Raw genomic sequence first — 16,977 nt, forward strand, 5'->3', positions numbered from 1 at the left:
CACCAACAGAGCTTAAGGCACAAAAATTGTTCTGGAGCTGAGATTTGTTAAGACCCTGCCCACACTTAGCCCACCTGTTTATCTAAATCTCTTCTACCTTATGAATGAGGAGGAAAGTAGCCCCAAGATGCATTGGACTGTCACTGCCCTTAATATGCAAGGCAGATACACACCCGGATCCTCTTCCTCACCCCTACCACGATTTGCTCTCAGCTGTTCAGAGGAGCCTGCCTTCCACATACAAGTGTCCCAGAGGCAAGGAACAGTGGGGGCAGTTTGAGAACATGCTGGGCTCACTCACTGCAACCACCATCCTCCCTTGGTCAGAAGCCATGAATGTTGACAGAACTGACAGAAGGGGGGCATCACACAGAGGCTAGGGAAAGAGGACTCAAGATGAAAAGATTGTATATGGCACAATGAAGCTTTAGCCTCTTTTCTCAGCTCATTTGCTGTTCTACAATGAAGTGTCTAGAGGAAACATTTATCTCTGCCCTCCCAGCCCGGGAACACCAGCTCTCATTAACTTTCCAATTTCATCCCTTCAGAAGATCCAAGTTCAGATAATCCAATTTATATGTATTAAAAATTACTTGAGGCAAGTGTCCAAGGGAGTACCCCCTCTCACCCTCCCACCCCGGCAGTTCTCATATTACATAAGAAGGACTACTTAAAAAATGCAACCCACCATCTTTTATTTTGGTACATGAGTCTGAGGCACTTGTCTGGTGATTGAGAAGGCAGTTCTTAAAAGCAGTGGTTCTCCACCGGAGGCAGGTTTTGTCCTCCAGGGGGCATTTGGCAATGTCTGGAGACATCTTTGGTTATCACAACTGGATTGGGGGCACTGGGGAGCCTGCTGGGCCGAAAATGCTGCTAACATCCTACAAGCCCCACAAAAAAAAGGATTATCTGATCCAAAATGTCAATAGTACCAAGGTTGAGAAAACCTGCTTAGAGTTCTCTACAAGTTTACTACGTATATAACCTTTATCATTCATTCAGCAAACAAGCACTTGGAACTTAGCATAATATTCAGACAGTGTGCTAAGCCCTGAGGCTGGGAGCCTGCCTTACAGCATCCAGTAGAGGAATGGCAAAGGTATAAGGAAAATACAAGGCAATATGGAGCCTGAGTGAAAATACATATTAACACAGGGAAGGACATGCGTCCTGGGGGACAGGAAGAACTGATGTCACTTCCCCCAAGACAACTGCAAACTGCATATTCAGTCTCAGATATAAAATTAGATCTCAAATATAGAACAAATATAACATATAACTGCTGGGAAAGATCATCAAGCCCCCAAGCGCTTTTGAAGCAAACTGCCTTAATGTTTTTATATACATACACATCCTCAGAGAGAAGCAACCTACTGCTTTCTCTGTGACTTTGTTCCCTATTGAGATTATTTTCCTAACAGTGTTTTTCCAGTACCAAGATGTTTTACTTCCTTCTCCTGCCCTTAGTTTATTCTTCTATCTATACTTGTAAAATATCGATAAACATACAGTGCAATTCTGTAACTGCTAATCAGCTAAGGGATATGTATGTAGCTCTAGTATCTTTCCTTTGACAGCAGTTTGAATTGATTCACAGTTCTGTGGATGCACTTTCCTGAATGTCTGTCAGTTGGCCTCTCTTTTTCAATACTGAGTGCCAAATATGTAGCAGGGACAATTGTCTCCATACCTCCTGCTCCCATTTCCCAAGCTGAGAGAAGCTTGGGACAGCACAAAGGTGCTTGTGAAGAAGGAAAATGAGCATAAGAGAAAATGGCCTTTCCCCAGGAAAACGAATGGCCAGATCCAAGAGGGTTTGATCAAACAAAACTGCACCTTAGATTAGATTTGAAAGGCAAAATAGCCTAGTGATCATTTCCATGGCAGATACCACAGACAATTACATATCTTCCAGGTCAGCAATGTGGATGATAAAACTGTCTGGAACACCATCATTGACAAATGTGAGCTCATAGCTAAGCTGAAATTAAAACCAGTTATGAAACAGAATTATCACATGCCATATGCCCATGCACAAAATATTCCAGGCCATCTTACAAATTAAATCATTAACATACAGCTTTGAGGCTCTACTTGGTGAATACTTGTGCACAATCCTGGGCTGTCATTTTTTGTTTGTTGTTTAAGTCTGGGTTCGACTCTTGACTCTACCACCTTATAGTTCTGGGACCCAGATAAGTTAATATAACCTTTCTGAGTCTATATTTTTCCATCTGTGAAAGGAGGAAAATCATAGCTATCTCTCAAGATTGTCATTTGTCCTAAGAGTCTGGGTCCCCTGGGGAAAATACAGACCATGTCAATGGTCAGCAGCGACCACCCTGAGGGTTGGGAGAACAGAGGGCAGAGGTTGGAGTTATCACAACCTGGAGGCTTCAAAGAAGGGCCCTGTGGAGCTGAGGCACAGATTGCTGGGGATGGGGAATGTCTGCAGCAGAAACTGTCCTAACAGAAGCTTAGGAGCCCACGCAGCTGAACCTCCACTGATTCTGAGAAGGTGCAGAAAGGAGCTGGACACTGGAACCAATTGCTACTACCAGGGTGCCAGGCCATCTCCAGGTGACACTCTCAAGGACCAGCAAGTATGGAAGAAGGAGCAGATTCCTTCCCCTGCTCAGCCTCAGTCTCCCTCTCTCACCTCTGCGGGCAGATGGCAAAGGAGAAATGTGATTACGGAGAGCCCCATCTCTACACAGTGGACCTCGGAAGGCTGGATTTGGAGCTGAGGGACACATAGTCCGTTCATCCACTCGTTACCTACGCGTATGGGGTGCTTTCCATGTGTCTGACTGAGGGGCTCTGCGCTATGCACTGGGGAGTCTGGAGGATTAAACAGAAAGCTCTTATAAAGTGCACAGCTCAGTGATGAGGGCAACTCAGTTAAAATCAGTTCTCTCTAAGACCCAGTGGGAAACACAAAGGAAAAGGAAATAGAAACCAAACCAAAACAAACAAACAAAAACCCAGCTCCTGTCTTTCAGGAGTTTCATGTTTTAGGTTAAGTGTTGTAGGATGAGTCGAAGAGCAGAGTACAAAGTAATACATGTTCATACACTTTGAAAAAATATTTCAGACAAAACTACTTTAAGAATTCAGAGAAGCCAAAAAACATTTGGGGGATGATCAGGGAAACCCTCATAAAAAAAGATGAGAATGACCAAGACCTCACTTAGACCACAGCCGAAAGGGTAAGACCATTACACATTAAAGAAAGCGAGTGAGCAAGTAACCGTGGTGTGAATTTGCTGTGTGATTACCTGACCTCAAAAAATGGAGGATAGATTCATGATGTGGAGTACGGAAGGTGGGGCCAGTAGGACATTTCCTGACTTTATTCTGAGGGATAGATGAGCCTCTGGAGCTTTCTGAATGAGCAGAAGGTATGTGTAAAAGACATTATCTTTGCAGTCCCTATCATATCTAGCACAATACCTTGCATATAATGGACTGTCTGGGAAAAAAATTATTACATTGACTGAGGTGGGATGGGACAAAATTATAAAGGCAAGTCCTAACTTTGAAAATCTTCATACATTTCTCTCTTTTTAATTATGTAATAAATGCTTTATGAAATGTTTCAAATAATCAGTGAGCAATTTTAAGGCCAAAAGTTCAGGAACCACAAGAATTCAAGCAATGATAAAAATGTTAAGTAAGGGTATAACCCACCCATCAAGACCCTGTGCTCATTTCAGATTGAGAGCCTGCCATTGGAACATGGCATTGATCAACATTAACTATGGAGAGACTTGGAAGGATTATTGATGGCATCAGGAGTTTATGCAAAAACAAAGTGCTGGACAATATGTTTTTGAATCAATTTTAGTGATTCATGTAGGAAAAGAAATGATATCATTGGTGTGAATTTTTAATGGAACTTTGCAGAGCATACAATGTACTCACACCTAATCTGTTGTGTTCTTCTTGGCAGATCCATTACAAGATTTTGGCTTTTCTGTTGACCAGTGTTCTAAACATTTAAAGTCAAATCTCAACATTAGATTTGGAATCATTCTGAGTAAGTAAAGAATATTGACATGAAATAAAACATTGCACAATCTCTTCCTGGCCCACACACCGCAATTACTTCCATTAACTACAGTAGCTGGCTAAGTGGCTGGCTAAGCTACTGTCCCCACCACTCTGTGGACAACTCTATTTCCTTCTTCATTTTTACTTCTGTCTCTGGGTAACATCTAGATACAGTGGAACTCCCACTGAATGCTGTGCTCTTGTACTGAAAAGACTTGAAGCATTCATTTGGATGATATCAGCACCCAGAATCCGTAAATCCAACAACAAAAAAAAGATAATACATCAAGCCTAAATATTGATGTCTATGTGAGAGAGAGCTTTTGCTTTGTTATCTCAGCAACAAACAAGTCTACCACCAGCAGTATGGCTTATCATTTAATTTATTTCATTTCTCAAATAGCTGGTGCAAGTTCTTAAACCTTTGACAAAGGGAAAAATATGTAATATCTTCTCCCTCCACCCCAATTAATGAGCTAGGATGCTGATTGTTTATTTTTATTTGGACATGACTTTACACTTAGTCATTATATTGCTATAACTACTAGAGTATCTCCCTTCTAAAGCAGTTTTATCAAAACTAGAACAGAAGGACTTAATAAACTTAGCGTGTGGAATCATTTCAGAGAAATGAAGGGAACGTTGCTGGCGACCAAGAACTCTCATGCATCTTCGTATTTCCAGAACCTTGCCCAATATCTGGATTCTATAGCAGCAGCTGAGTAATCAAAGAGGAATAAAAAGAGGAGTAGAGGGAACATAAAAGGAGGAATGGAGAAAAAGGCAGAGCACCCTAAAGCTTCCTGTGTAATATGATACAATATCTACCTAGCAACTGCGGGGGGGGGGGGTGACCCCACCCAACCGCTCTTAGGAGAGGCACATAATACTGCAAATACTGCAGCTGGAAAGTTGTAGAAGCCGGACCTGCAGCCATCTCCTTGAGGGGCCAGAGCATCTGGGCAGAGAAGCACAACAGTGTGCCTACCTTGCTCCAAACAGATCAAGTTCATAAAAGGGCATATTCATACCTAGGTCTCCGGCCATTATCCCCTGTAGCATTGCTTACGTGCTGTTTTACAAAAAAAAAAAAGGAACGAAGGAACGAAGGAAGGAAGGGGGGAGGGAAGAGGGAGGGAAGGAAGGAACAAAGGAACGAAGGAAGGAATAAAACTGTTCCCACAGGGCAGGCTTCTGGAAATAAAAGGCCTTTTGGCTCATGCTTCTATGAATGTTGAATGCTTTGATATGAAATTAAACCCACTCTAATAGTAAAGCCGATCTTTTCTTTCCCTTTAGGAGAAGACATCAAAGAGCTGTTTCTTGACATAGCTCTCTTCACTAAAGGATCATCCATTTTGAATTTCTCCTATCCCATCTGTGAAGAGGATCTACCCAAGTTTTCTTTCTGCGGAAGAAGGAAAGGGGGTAAGCTGTCTGTCTCGCTGACTCTTGCTAGGGTCCAGAGAGGGATGAGCAATGGCTTCCAGTTGAGGCTGGAGCCCTGGGGGTTCCACCCCTCACCATAGGACAAGCTTAACCTTGCTTATCAGCGTGTGTCATATAAAAATAACCATGAAGCTCATTTCACAGGACCTACCTTATATATTGAGTATAAATACTAAGTGAAACATGCATGTGAGACATTTTACAAATAGAAAAATGTTACTGTTCCTGGTGGCACCTTGCAAAAAAAAAAAAAAAAAAAAAAAGGGCTGGCATCATAAAGAACCAACAGCTTCCCCAAATCCACTGAGATGCAAAGTATCTCCAGGTTTCTCCTCAGCAATCTCTTTAGTGACAGGGTCTCCTCAGTATGGCAATGGACTCTGAGAAAAAGAAAAAAAAATGAAGCTTTCTAAATGTCACTGTTTTATTGTGGTCTTGCCCAGTTGAGTCGTTGACTAATGGGGGCATTAGGTAGCTAGACTCAAAGTACACAGCATAAAACCATGACATCATCTGTTCCTTTTGTCAATTCACTAACTGCCTACCCCCGTGCTGTACATACCCCAAGGAATATAAGAACCTCATTCCAGCCAGTCCTCACCTCCTTCTGTGCCTTCTCCTCCCCCAGTATCTTCACCAAGGCCCTGAGATACCTTTGTTTATTTACCTAAAACATGGGTCTGATCTGTGACTATCCTTCCGGAAGTCACTCTCCTCCCCCTTCCCAGGGCATTCTTCCCTGTCCCAGGGGCCAAGGGGGAGTGCACCCCTTAACCCCACACACCAGAAACATCCGCTTATTTATTCCCTCATTCAAGGAAGGCAGAGTATAATTACCCAATTGTGCTTTCTAACCAAAGGATCTAGAAGAAATTGGGGTTCCCTTCACATAACTAATGGGTGCAGACAGAGAAAGTTTGTGCAGGACAAGAAAACAGGAAATTTAAGAAAGTGCAGGCTCCCTGAAGCTGAGGCCTCAGCTCAGCCCTCCCTCCTCAACCTCTTCTCCGTTCCCCAAAGTGTGGGTGCATAACCATATTGGCACAATCATTTATTCCCGTTTGTCATCCTCAGTAGATGATGAGCTTCTTCAGGTTGGGGTAGGAGCATCTTGGTCTTTATGCCCAGGGCTTCAAATGTGCCTGCTACACAGAGAGTACTCAGTACTGAGCACTCTAGCATGCATGCAGATGGAAAGAGCCCGCACCAGTAAGCATTTGTGCCAGGCACTGTTCTAAGAGCTTCACATCCAGTCAGTCATTGACTTTCTACCCCAGCCTTGTGAGTTAGTACTATTAACATTCTAATGCCAAGTCACAGAGCTAGTGAGGGAGCCCTGGCTCAAACCCAGGTGAGCTGGCTCTGGGACCCACAATCTTATTGGCTAAGGAATGGATCAACCAAAGAAGAAACAAGAAACTGTGCCTTTTGGCCAGGAGTTTATTGTTTTTTAATTAATTTTTTTTTTTGATGTAGTGTTCCATGATTCATTATTTGCATATAACACCCAGTGCTCCATGCAGTACGTGCCCTCTTTAATACCCATCACCGGGCTCACCCATCCCCCCAACCCCCTCCCCTCTAGAACCCTCAGTTTGTTTCTCAGAGTCCATCGTCTCTCATGGTTTGTCTCCCCCTCCGATTTCCCCCCTTCATTCTTCCCTTCCTGCTATCTTCTTCTTTTTTTTTTTTAACATATAATGTATTATTTGTTTCAGAGGTACAGATCTGTGATTCAACAGTCTTGCACAATTCACAGCACTCACCACAGCACATACCCTCCCCAATGTCTATCACCCAGTGACACCATCCCTCCCACCCCACCCCCCACTCCAGCAACCCTCAGTTTGTTTCCTGAGAATTCCTCATATCAGTGAGGTCAGATGATACATGTCTTTCTCTGATTGACTTACTTCGCTCAGCATAACACCCTCCAGTTCCATCCATGTCATTGCAAATGGCAAGATCTCATTCCTTTTGATGGCTGCATAATATTCCATGGTATACATATACCACATCTTCTTTGTCCATTCATCTGTCGATGGACATCTTGGCTCTTTCCACAGTTTGGCTATTGTGGACATTGCTGCTATAAACATCGGGGTGCACGTACCCCTTCGGATCCCTACTTTTGTATCTTTGGGGTAAATACCCAGTAGTGCAATTGCTGGATCATATGGTAGCTCTATTTTCAACTTTTTGAGGAACCTCCATACTGTTTTCCAGAGTGGCTGCACCAGCTTGCATTCCCACCAACAGTGTAGGAGGGTTCCCCTTTCTCTGCATCCCCGCCAACATCTGTCATTTCCTGACTTGTTAATTTTAGCCATCCTGACTGGCCAGGAGTTTATTTAAAGTCATCGTTTAAGAACTCTTTTTGGCCAGTGATCTGACTTTGTTTCAAATAGGGACATTTTTCTTCCTAGCTAACCTACCATAGACTGGTGAGTCAGTTTTTCTCTCTGAACTTACTAGAAATATTTTTGATTGATTGGATACATTTGTATCGTTCCTTGGCATGGTGAACTCTTCATGAGTTGGTCCCTAGTTAACCTCTTCTATAGCCAGTGTCTACAGTTTTATCACCTGTCTTTTGCTTATCTTTCCAATTTTTACCCAAAATAAGTGTTCTTGAACCAAAATGTGGAAACAAGTACACTTGGAAGCGCTATGAACTTGGTAAGAAAGAACGAATACTGTGCCAACCTTCATTTGTACTTCCTTCTATTTCCTGAATCAAGTCTCCCTTGCTCCCTCCTGAATGATGGAAATGGGGTCCCACTTGATTTTCCTGCCTCCTTACTGCTGGCAGGGCAGTCTTCTCAAACACAGATCTGATGGGACTGGAGAAGCAGACTAGACTCAGCCAAATGAATCACTCCCTCTGGATGTTCCTGGAGCATCACATTCCTACTTATCTCAGCTAGAATCACATCCTATTGTGCGTGTGTGTGTGTTTCCCTCCTTAAACTGTGAACTCCTTGAAGGCAGGAATATTCTTGCTCCCCTCTGTCACTGGAGACTTAGCAAAGAGAGCCCGGCACAGAATAAAGATGCAATAAATGTTGTTTTATTGAATTTTTATATGACAGACTGAATGCAATATACCAGCTCACCTTAAAAGTGACTATCTAATGATGCTTATACATGCCACAAAGATAAAAGTGCATCAAATCCTAGCAAACAGTGAATTATCTTGGTCCTCCGAGTTTAATAAAACCCGTTTTTTCCCCTATGAATAGTTTTAATAGAATTAATAAAACAGAAGAGATTTTGTTCCCCCAAACCGAGATGGCCAATTCAGTTCAGCAGCTCAGAAGGGCGGTGCTTTCTTTATCTGAATGCCGGGCAGCCCTATAGCTATTTATTTGCTTTATTGCTGCAGGGCTAAAACCTGCATAGGCAGCCTGAGAAGCCAGCACTTGGGGAATTGCCAGGAAATTTCATATAGTATAAAGCAATCACAAAACTGATATACAAACGATGCATGAACAAATAATTATGTAAATTATATAAGCCAGAAAAACTAACATCTTAAATTTAGAGGCTTCTTGGGTTATTACATTTTTCTTTAACCCACCCACAAACCTATTGCAGGAATGATTCTATTGAAAGAAGTGATTAATTTCTAAGACCGGAGAGGGGAAAAGTGGAGAACTGAAGCCAATTCAAACCCAAGCACGAGCTGCTGTTGACGTATTAAGGAGGAAACAGAGTCCCTCTGGGGTTTGCAGGTCCTTAGCAGAGCAGTGAGAAAGCTTGGTATCTACTGCAGGTGGCACACGAAGGTGTTTGATATCATTTGTTTGCTATCATTTCCAAGGCATTACTATGCATTCCTCTGCACCTTGCACCCTGCTGGTTGTTCTCCAAGCCAGATAAACTACAAAATGGGTCAGGCTTACTGAGACTGCATGGATAAAATGTTGTATCCTTTCCTTCTGCATCTTTCCCAGCTAGCTCTAAGGCAGGAGCTCATTGGATTGAAAGACCAAGCGATGTTCTTTTGGCATTAGCTATTATGGTGTGATTAGCAGTTTGAGGGCAATAGCCTATATGTCCAGTTATAGGGGATTGATTAAGCAGATCATTGTTCAGCCAACCACAGGTTAGATGTGCTGTGCTCTTAAATGATGTTGCAGGAAATTATTAAATTACTTGAAAATATACTCAAAAATTTTGTGAATGACAAAGAAGCTTGCATAAAAGAGTACTCACTATTAGATACTGTTTTTAGTAAAATGTGCTAAGTGCATGCACCATCGAGCTCTGAAATAGTATACACTTAGGTGCTAATCGTGGTTATCTCTAAGTGGTGGAACTACAGATCTTTGTTCTCATCTTTTTGGAAATCTCTTTTGGTTTCATAATAAATTTACAAGGTTATTCTTTTCTTTTTTTAACTTATTTTTTATTATGTTATATCATCACCATACAGTACTTCATTAGTTTTTGATGTAGTGTTCCATGATTCATTGTTTGTGTGTAACACCCAGTGCTCATTGCAATACGTGCCCTTCTTAACATCCATCATCAGGCTAGCCCACCCCCCACCCCCCTCCACTCAAAGAACAGATGGGATGAATTCTCTTATTCCTCTTCCTCTTTTCAAAAAGAATCATCACCTACTTAATATTCAACAATATTTGGAGTTAGAAAGTTCTGAGTCAACCTGTGGCATAGAATGCCAAGGGATCTTTCAATATCCATTCCAGATTTTTTTCTGGGATACTCACATTCCCCTTTACCCAGCTGTGGGTTCATTGAGAAGGAACCAAAGCAGGTCACTGTTTTATTTTGTTCTCTGTTAATGTTCCCTTCCTACCTTTCTTGCCTTTGGTGGTATTGGGTCATGTAGACTCATTTGCTTTACTTGATCTTGATGCTCTCAAATTGACATCAGTTTTTAAGACTACACTGGGATTTAATTGAATGTCCTAATGACCACACCTGATGACTACCCCTAAGGAGAGAACAGTAATGTCAGTAGAAGCTCCATAGCTTTGGACAGGTCCACAATGGCCAACCGTGCCCTTACTCCAGTGGATCTCAATCTTGGTTGTACATTAGTTAGACCCACACTGTTCTTTGTGGTGGCCACCCAGGCACAGAAATGTAGCCACTCTAAATTGAGATGGGCTATAAATGTAAAGTTCCGGCTTGACTTCGAAGACTCAATAGGAAAACAAAAGACGTGAAAGATCTCAATCATTGTTCTATTGGTTACATGTTGAAATTATAATATTTGAGACTTACTATGTTAAATTAAATATATAAGTACTACACCATTTATTATTTATCAACAATAAAACATTATTGTTGACATATTATTAAAATTAATTTCACCTTCTTAAACATGGCTGCTAAAAGAATGTAAAATTATACATGCGGCTGTCATATTTTTATTGGGTTGTGCTCCATTGAAATTTCCCTTTACACTTTTGAAGATCCCAACACCCCACACCCCAGACCAGTTAAATCAGCATCTTGAGAGGTACGACCCAAACCAGGTGATTCCAACGCTCTGCCAAGTTTGAGGAGTCCTACCTTAGCCCATTAGGTAGGGATGGTTCAATAACAACTAGTATTATTACAGCATTTAATATGTGCCAGGAACCTTCGCAGGTATGTTATGTATATTAACTAATTTATTGCTTGCACCAGCCTTCTGAAGGATAGAAACTATTGTTAGTATCCTCGCATCAACAGATGAAGAAACTGAGTTCCAAAGGGGTTAAGAAACTTACCCAAGGTCACAAAGCCAGCAAGTGGTAGAACTGAGTTTCTCTCTAGGAAGCTGAGCTCCAGGAACTTGCTCTAAACCTATCTGTTACATATTCTCTTTGAACATCAAGAAGATCCTGCTGGAGAAGTATGACTCATTTCAGCCCTCCACTAGAATTGGAAACAAGGATTTAAAAGGCACAACAAAATTATAGGAATCAAATAATCATTTTGGGCATAACCAGCCATTATATAAGGTAGTGGTTCCCAAAGTGTGTTCCCTAGACCAGCAACATCAGCATCGTCTAGGGAATTATCAGAAATGCATATTTTTGGTCGCCACCCAGACTTATTAAATTAGAAACTCTAGGGTCGGAGCTTAGCACTCTGTCTTTTAACATGCCCTTTGGGTCACAGAGCAGCAAACTTTTTCTGTAAAGGGTAAGGTAGTAAATATTTTAAGCTTTGCAGGCCATATATTCATATGGTCTCTGCACACAAAAGTAGCTACAGACAATATAGAAATGAATGGACATGGCTGTGTGCCAATAAAACTCTATTTGTGGACCCTGAAATGTAAATTCCATGTAATTTTTCTGTGTTGTTAAATATTATTCTTCTTTTGATTTTTTTGATCCATTTGAAAATGTAAAAACCATTCTTAGCTCATGGCCTCAGAAAAAGAAACGTTAGGGGTATTTGGACCGCAGACCATAGGCTCATGCTAAGGCTTGAGAACGACAGCTATGAGGAAAATGAGAATTCGGGGCTCTTCGCCAGAATTACTGAGCACAGGTACTATCTGGTTTTCACTACGGTGAGCACTCACCTAAGGTTCAAGATAAATTCAGATTAGGTTACTTTGGAAAATGTTAACAACTTTGCTTTAAACTATGTTTTGCCAATGCCAACAAATCAGATTTGGGACAAAGAAAGGGCACTTAACGTAAAGACTGATGCGAGAGCTGATGGTAGGGGAAAAAAGAGCCCTGTTTGAAAATGCCAGAGACGGATGGTCTCCTCCCCTCCCACAGCTGCCATTTACGGGCTGGGGACAGAAGGCCCTTCTTTCTGGAGGATCATTTGATCTGTCTCATTCTCAGTTGCCTCATCTATAAACGGGAGTAGCCATAATTCTTTTTCGGGTAATAGTGAATACTAAAAAAGAAAACATGTGTCACATGCCTGGAACATTAGAAAGCAATAAACATAGCAATGATATGTCTCTCTGCCTCCTCCCCCACCTGAGGGACCTTGAGGCAGGGGGTGGAGCAGCTTGAGGGACCTGCAGCTGCTGTACATACCCAGGCTAGGGTCTCCCACAGAAACAAGCCTAGTGAGGATCTTGACTCCAACCAGCTCACCCGAAGCTGGGGGCAGCCGAACTGACCCTCTACCACCTGCTCAGGATCCCAGGATTTCATGAGGAGTAAATGAGGAAGTCTCTTCTTGTGTCTTTCTGTTCTATTTTGTTTTCTTATCTTGGTCTTAGGCCAGCCTCTAACATTCTCATTCTATGCTCCTGGCTTGACTTCCTTCCAGAATGAGTGGAAGTGGAAATATCCACTTCCTTCCTGGAAATGTGACATCTCTCCACAGAGGTGTGGTTTGTCCCCATGGCCCCAACAAGGCTACCCCACCATCATCTGACATAGAAACTTTTTCCAAAATCTGGATTTGTTGACACTAGGTTCCACCACAAACGAGACCCCATAACTCTGGCTTGGAAATCTGTTGAGTTCACTGAAGTCCCTTTCATTCCCTTCTGATTTATCATGAGGCCAACATACTTTGATATCCATTCTCGACAAATTGGGGTTCACTTTGTTCAGTAACTGTCCTAGAATATCCTGTCTCAGGAAGATGAGGATGAAATCAAAAATACAGCATAAAACTGATTGTAGGACTTACTGTAGAACGTGAAACTGTAGTACCAACCTGGAAAGTAGGAAGAAGCCCCTGCCAGACACACTCCACCCGAATGGCAAGTGGGGTGGGGGTACTCAAAGGAACAGAGTGGCTCATGTTTTGGCTGTCCAGAATATGGAGTGTAGGGCTATGTAGAAACAAGATTCTCAACTGTAATGAACCTGGAGATTTGGGCAAAAACCTAGATTAAGACCCTAAAATAAATAGAATGAACACAGGAATTTCACTCTTGATGGCAAAGACACATCAGCTGTTGGACTTGATTCTGGCCAAACCTCAAGAGTTCAACCCAGGCAAAGAGCCCTGTTTTCACAGCACTAAGTAACAATTGGCTTTCAAACATGATTTGTTTATTGCTTCATGGATTAACACGTGGATATTAGTTGCACCCAACCTCTTGCCAAAACCAACTGAAATTAAAATAAAGGCTTGAAAGAGTTAAAAAAGTACATCTGTGTGTGTGCATGTGTGCATTTGTGTGCGCGTGTGCGTGTGTGCATGTGTGCATGTGTGTGCGTGCAAGCGTGTGTACACTAGGTATATATGATTTTAAAGTAGGACACCCATGGGTCAAGGGCTTCTCCCTGAGACCTTGGCAGCCATGACTGACATGGCTGAAGCACAATGAAAAGCTGGGACGACTTGATGTCATATCAAGAATATTAGAATCCCAGGGATGATGTCATGTCAGAATCCCAGGAAAGTGCAGAAATCAACAGTCTTCACAAGAACTGCTAGTGCATGGTGCACCTGTCTCACTCTGGGTAGGCTAAGCACCTTGCAGAAGCAGCAAAATCTGTTAGGAGATACATCCAGTGGAGACTGATACACTTCATGCAATATGTGAGCTACAGAAACAAATTAGCTGCCGACTTAATTTTAACTGCATCTGGAAAGCTTGTAATTAAAATAAATATTACAGTGACACCTTTTACAAGCTGGAGAACCCTTTAGTCAAGGAAATAATTACTCCCTGGTTTATCTTTTATGTAAATCTGAACGTTCCTACTTTAAGTGTTTGTCCAGAGTGGGGAAGGCATTGTAATTAGATGAATTTCAGTATACAGCAGAGTAGGTCCCCTGAGAACTGTATATAAAGTCTGACATGTCATTTCCCACAAGGCAGATATTATCTCTGACAGCAGCTAAGGGATTCTGCTATAATATTCACTGATTTTACATATACTAATAAGACAAAGGCAGAAGCATAGGGGATGCTCATGTTGGCTACCTGTCCTCCCTCCCCTTTGTTAGCTCGGGTGTCTGTCATCTGTCCTGGTTGATGCTGAACAAGTGGACCTGGCCATCTTCTGAGCATCATTTGTATTAATTGCAGAAACGTCTCAACCTCACTGCCTATAATGATTCTGAATTCGGTCTGAACCGTTCTATCTAGATGAGCAGTTCAGATCTCATCAGCTAGATTTCTATTGCCCTAGCTCTCTCTGTTTCTATATGCTTTTTTTTCATGGGTCTGTGAAATGGAGGAAATTTGGAAATTGCCTAGATTTGGAAGAATCCCCACAGATGCTTTCTGCAAAATGCCTGTGCCTTGCACTGCTGTAGTAGAAGACAGGGCAAAAACACCTTCCAGGCCAGTGCCGCCTTGAAGAGTTTCCACCATTAATCTACACCGACGGTCCTGACAATCTCTATAAAGCACGCCCACAGCAAGGCACCCCCACCGTGAGCCTCACTTTTCAACTGTTTCGCATTCACTGCACACACACTAACGAATGCAAGCCCCAGGAATACGGTCATTGATTTCTGCTCTAAGAGAAGGAGAACCAGTGGCTTTATCTGAGGACTCAATTTTAAAATATGCCTTCTCTGGATTGTGCCTGTCTCTGTGCCACCTGTTTGCTTACCTTTGATTTCTGGGCCATTTTAGGCCACCTCCTTCTGCAAGCTCCTTTGCTTCAGGCTTTCTGCTCTGCTGTCCCTGTAACTTCCTTCTCAATCTCTCCTGATCCCAGCTTCTGGTCCTCTTTCCGCAGATGACAAAGGAGCTTAGATGGGAACTCGTGTGTCTTGGTTCCAACTTCCCTTGGATGAATCAATAGACCCATGGAGGGGGGTGATGGTCCTCAGCCACCTGGGAAATTGCAGTTTCTCCTGCCATTACCAACGCCACTGTCATTCTGTTGCTGTAGGAGCATGCTACCAACCCCAGTATTATTCTCCAAGAATTTTGTGGGGCCTGCCTCATCACACTGCAGGGCTGCCTGGGAGAGCAGGAGGCTTGGCCCAGCCCAGTGGTTCTCAAACTGGCACATACATCATATCATCTGGAGGACTTGTCAACCACAGATTGTTGGACCCACCCCCAATTTTCAATTCAGTACATCTAGAGAGGCTTAAAATTTACATTTCTTACAAGTCCCCAGGTGAGGTTGATGATACTGGTCCAGGGACCACACTTTGAGAACCCCTAGCCTAGTTAGGGATAAGCAAAGGGCTGGAAGCTAAACCAGCCCAGAGTTGGACCATCACTGCCACCTGTGTTTATGTGACTTCAAGCAAATTACTCAATCTCTCTGAAAAGCATCACTTTCTTCATGTGTACAATAAGGAAATTATGAGTGACCTCATGGGAGCGTTAGAAGGATAAGATGGGGTAATACATGCAGAGCCCTTAGAACAAAGTCTGGCACAGAGTAAGCACTCAATGCATGATAAATGGAAGCTACTTCATGCAGCTGATTAGGGATTTCTCAGGCAAGGGCTCTGGGCCCCTGAAGTCATCCATCTCAGAGTGGAAGTCTGCATTTTAACAAGGTCTGCAGGGCCAGTAGAGCTTCCAAGGCTTGGAAGTTGAGGACCTTTTTCCTCAGAGGTAGCAGGAACATGACTCCAGTCCAAGCTGTGTACCCTCTGGTGGCCGACACAGCAGAGTCTCCGTGGACTCCTTGTGCCTCTGGGGAGAGAGCGCCATTTGCGTTTCTCCTGGCATTGGACATTTGAGGCATCGTCTCCTCAGCCTTCAGCCCTTCTTCTCTTCATGTTTTATTCTTTGTCTGCATCCTTCAAGCAGCTGTGGATTTGCTGGGTAGCCATCACTGCTACAAACTGATGGAGAGAGTCAACAAAAACAGTGGTTCGTGATGCACTAGCAGAAAACTCTCACTCTTAAACCACAAAAAATAGAAGGACGAACATTGATCACCCTGGAGAGGGTACCAGCAACAACCAAGCAAAAGAGGACTTTTTCTTGCTACAAAAAAAAAAAAAAAAGGAACAATATTGCCTATTAAGGAATCCTACACCCTGACAAATTTCTCTCTATCTATAAACAAATTCAAGCCCATCTGTAAGAGCCAATAATGTGTTTGAACTGTCCTTTGCCATCAGTCACAGTTTCAGTTTAGTCGAACCCAGCATATTTAAACTAATGATGACCTAGGACCAAAGCATTTTTAATTTTCTAAGACAATACAAGCTCCTTTATGAATTCCCAGCCTGTTGCAGATTTTCAAAAATCTGGCTCAAGAACTCCCACACTTTCATGTAATAATCATTTACGAAGCCAATTAAGAAGGCCAACTCCCAGCTCCCTGGACCACTCCAAAACTCTGATCCCATGGGTTGCTGGTATTTGCATTTTAACAAACATCCTGAGAGCTCCAATGTGCATGGACCCTGGAGAACCCCAATTTGAGAAAGGCCACCCTCTGCAATGTCTATTTCATTATTTCCCATCACACTGCTCTTTCCTGCGTCTGCCCCAGGTTTCTGGAGATCAATTCAATTTCTCCTCTTTCTCCCCAGTACTGTCTTCTTCATTTCCATTTCTGGAAATCCAATCAGCCCACCAATTCA

The 16,977-nt window shown here is 42.6% G+C and overlaps 1 protein-coding gene across 3 annotated transcripts in view; it reads left to right on the forward strand.

Annotated features, from left to right (window-relative positions):
* LY86 (lymphocyte antigen 86) overlaps positions 1 to 16,977 on the forward strand; it is a 126,411-nt gene that overhangs the window by 95,513 nt on the left and 13,921 nt on the right. For all 3 annotated transcript variants that reach the window (XM_035030793.1, XM_035030794.1, XM_035030795.1), the window contains 2 exons: positions 3,956 to 4,042; positions 5,356 to 5,484. In XM_035030793.1, the coding sequence (XP_034886684.1) occupies positions 3,956 to 4,042; positions 5,356 to 5,484 (216 nt within the window). The remainder of the gene's footprint in view (positions 1 to 3,955; positions 4,043 to 5,355; positions 5,485 to 16,977) is intronic.

The sequence above is a fragment of the Mirounga leonina genome, unplaced genomic scaffold, assembly GCF_011800145.1.
Source record: "Mirounga leonina isolate KUSES-001 unplaced genomic scaffold, KU_Mleo_1.0 Mir_366, whole genome shotgun sequence".
Classification (NCBI taxonomy): domain Eukaryota; kingdom Metazoa; phylum Chordata; class Mammalia; order Carnivora; family Phocidae; genus Mirounga; species Mirounga leonina.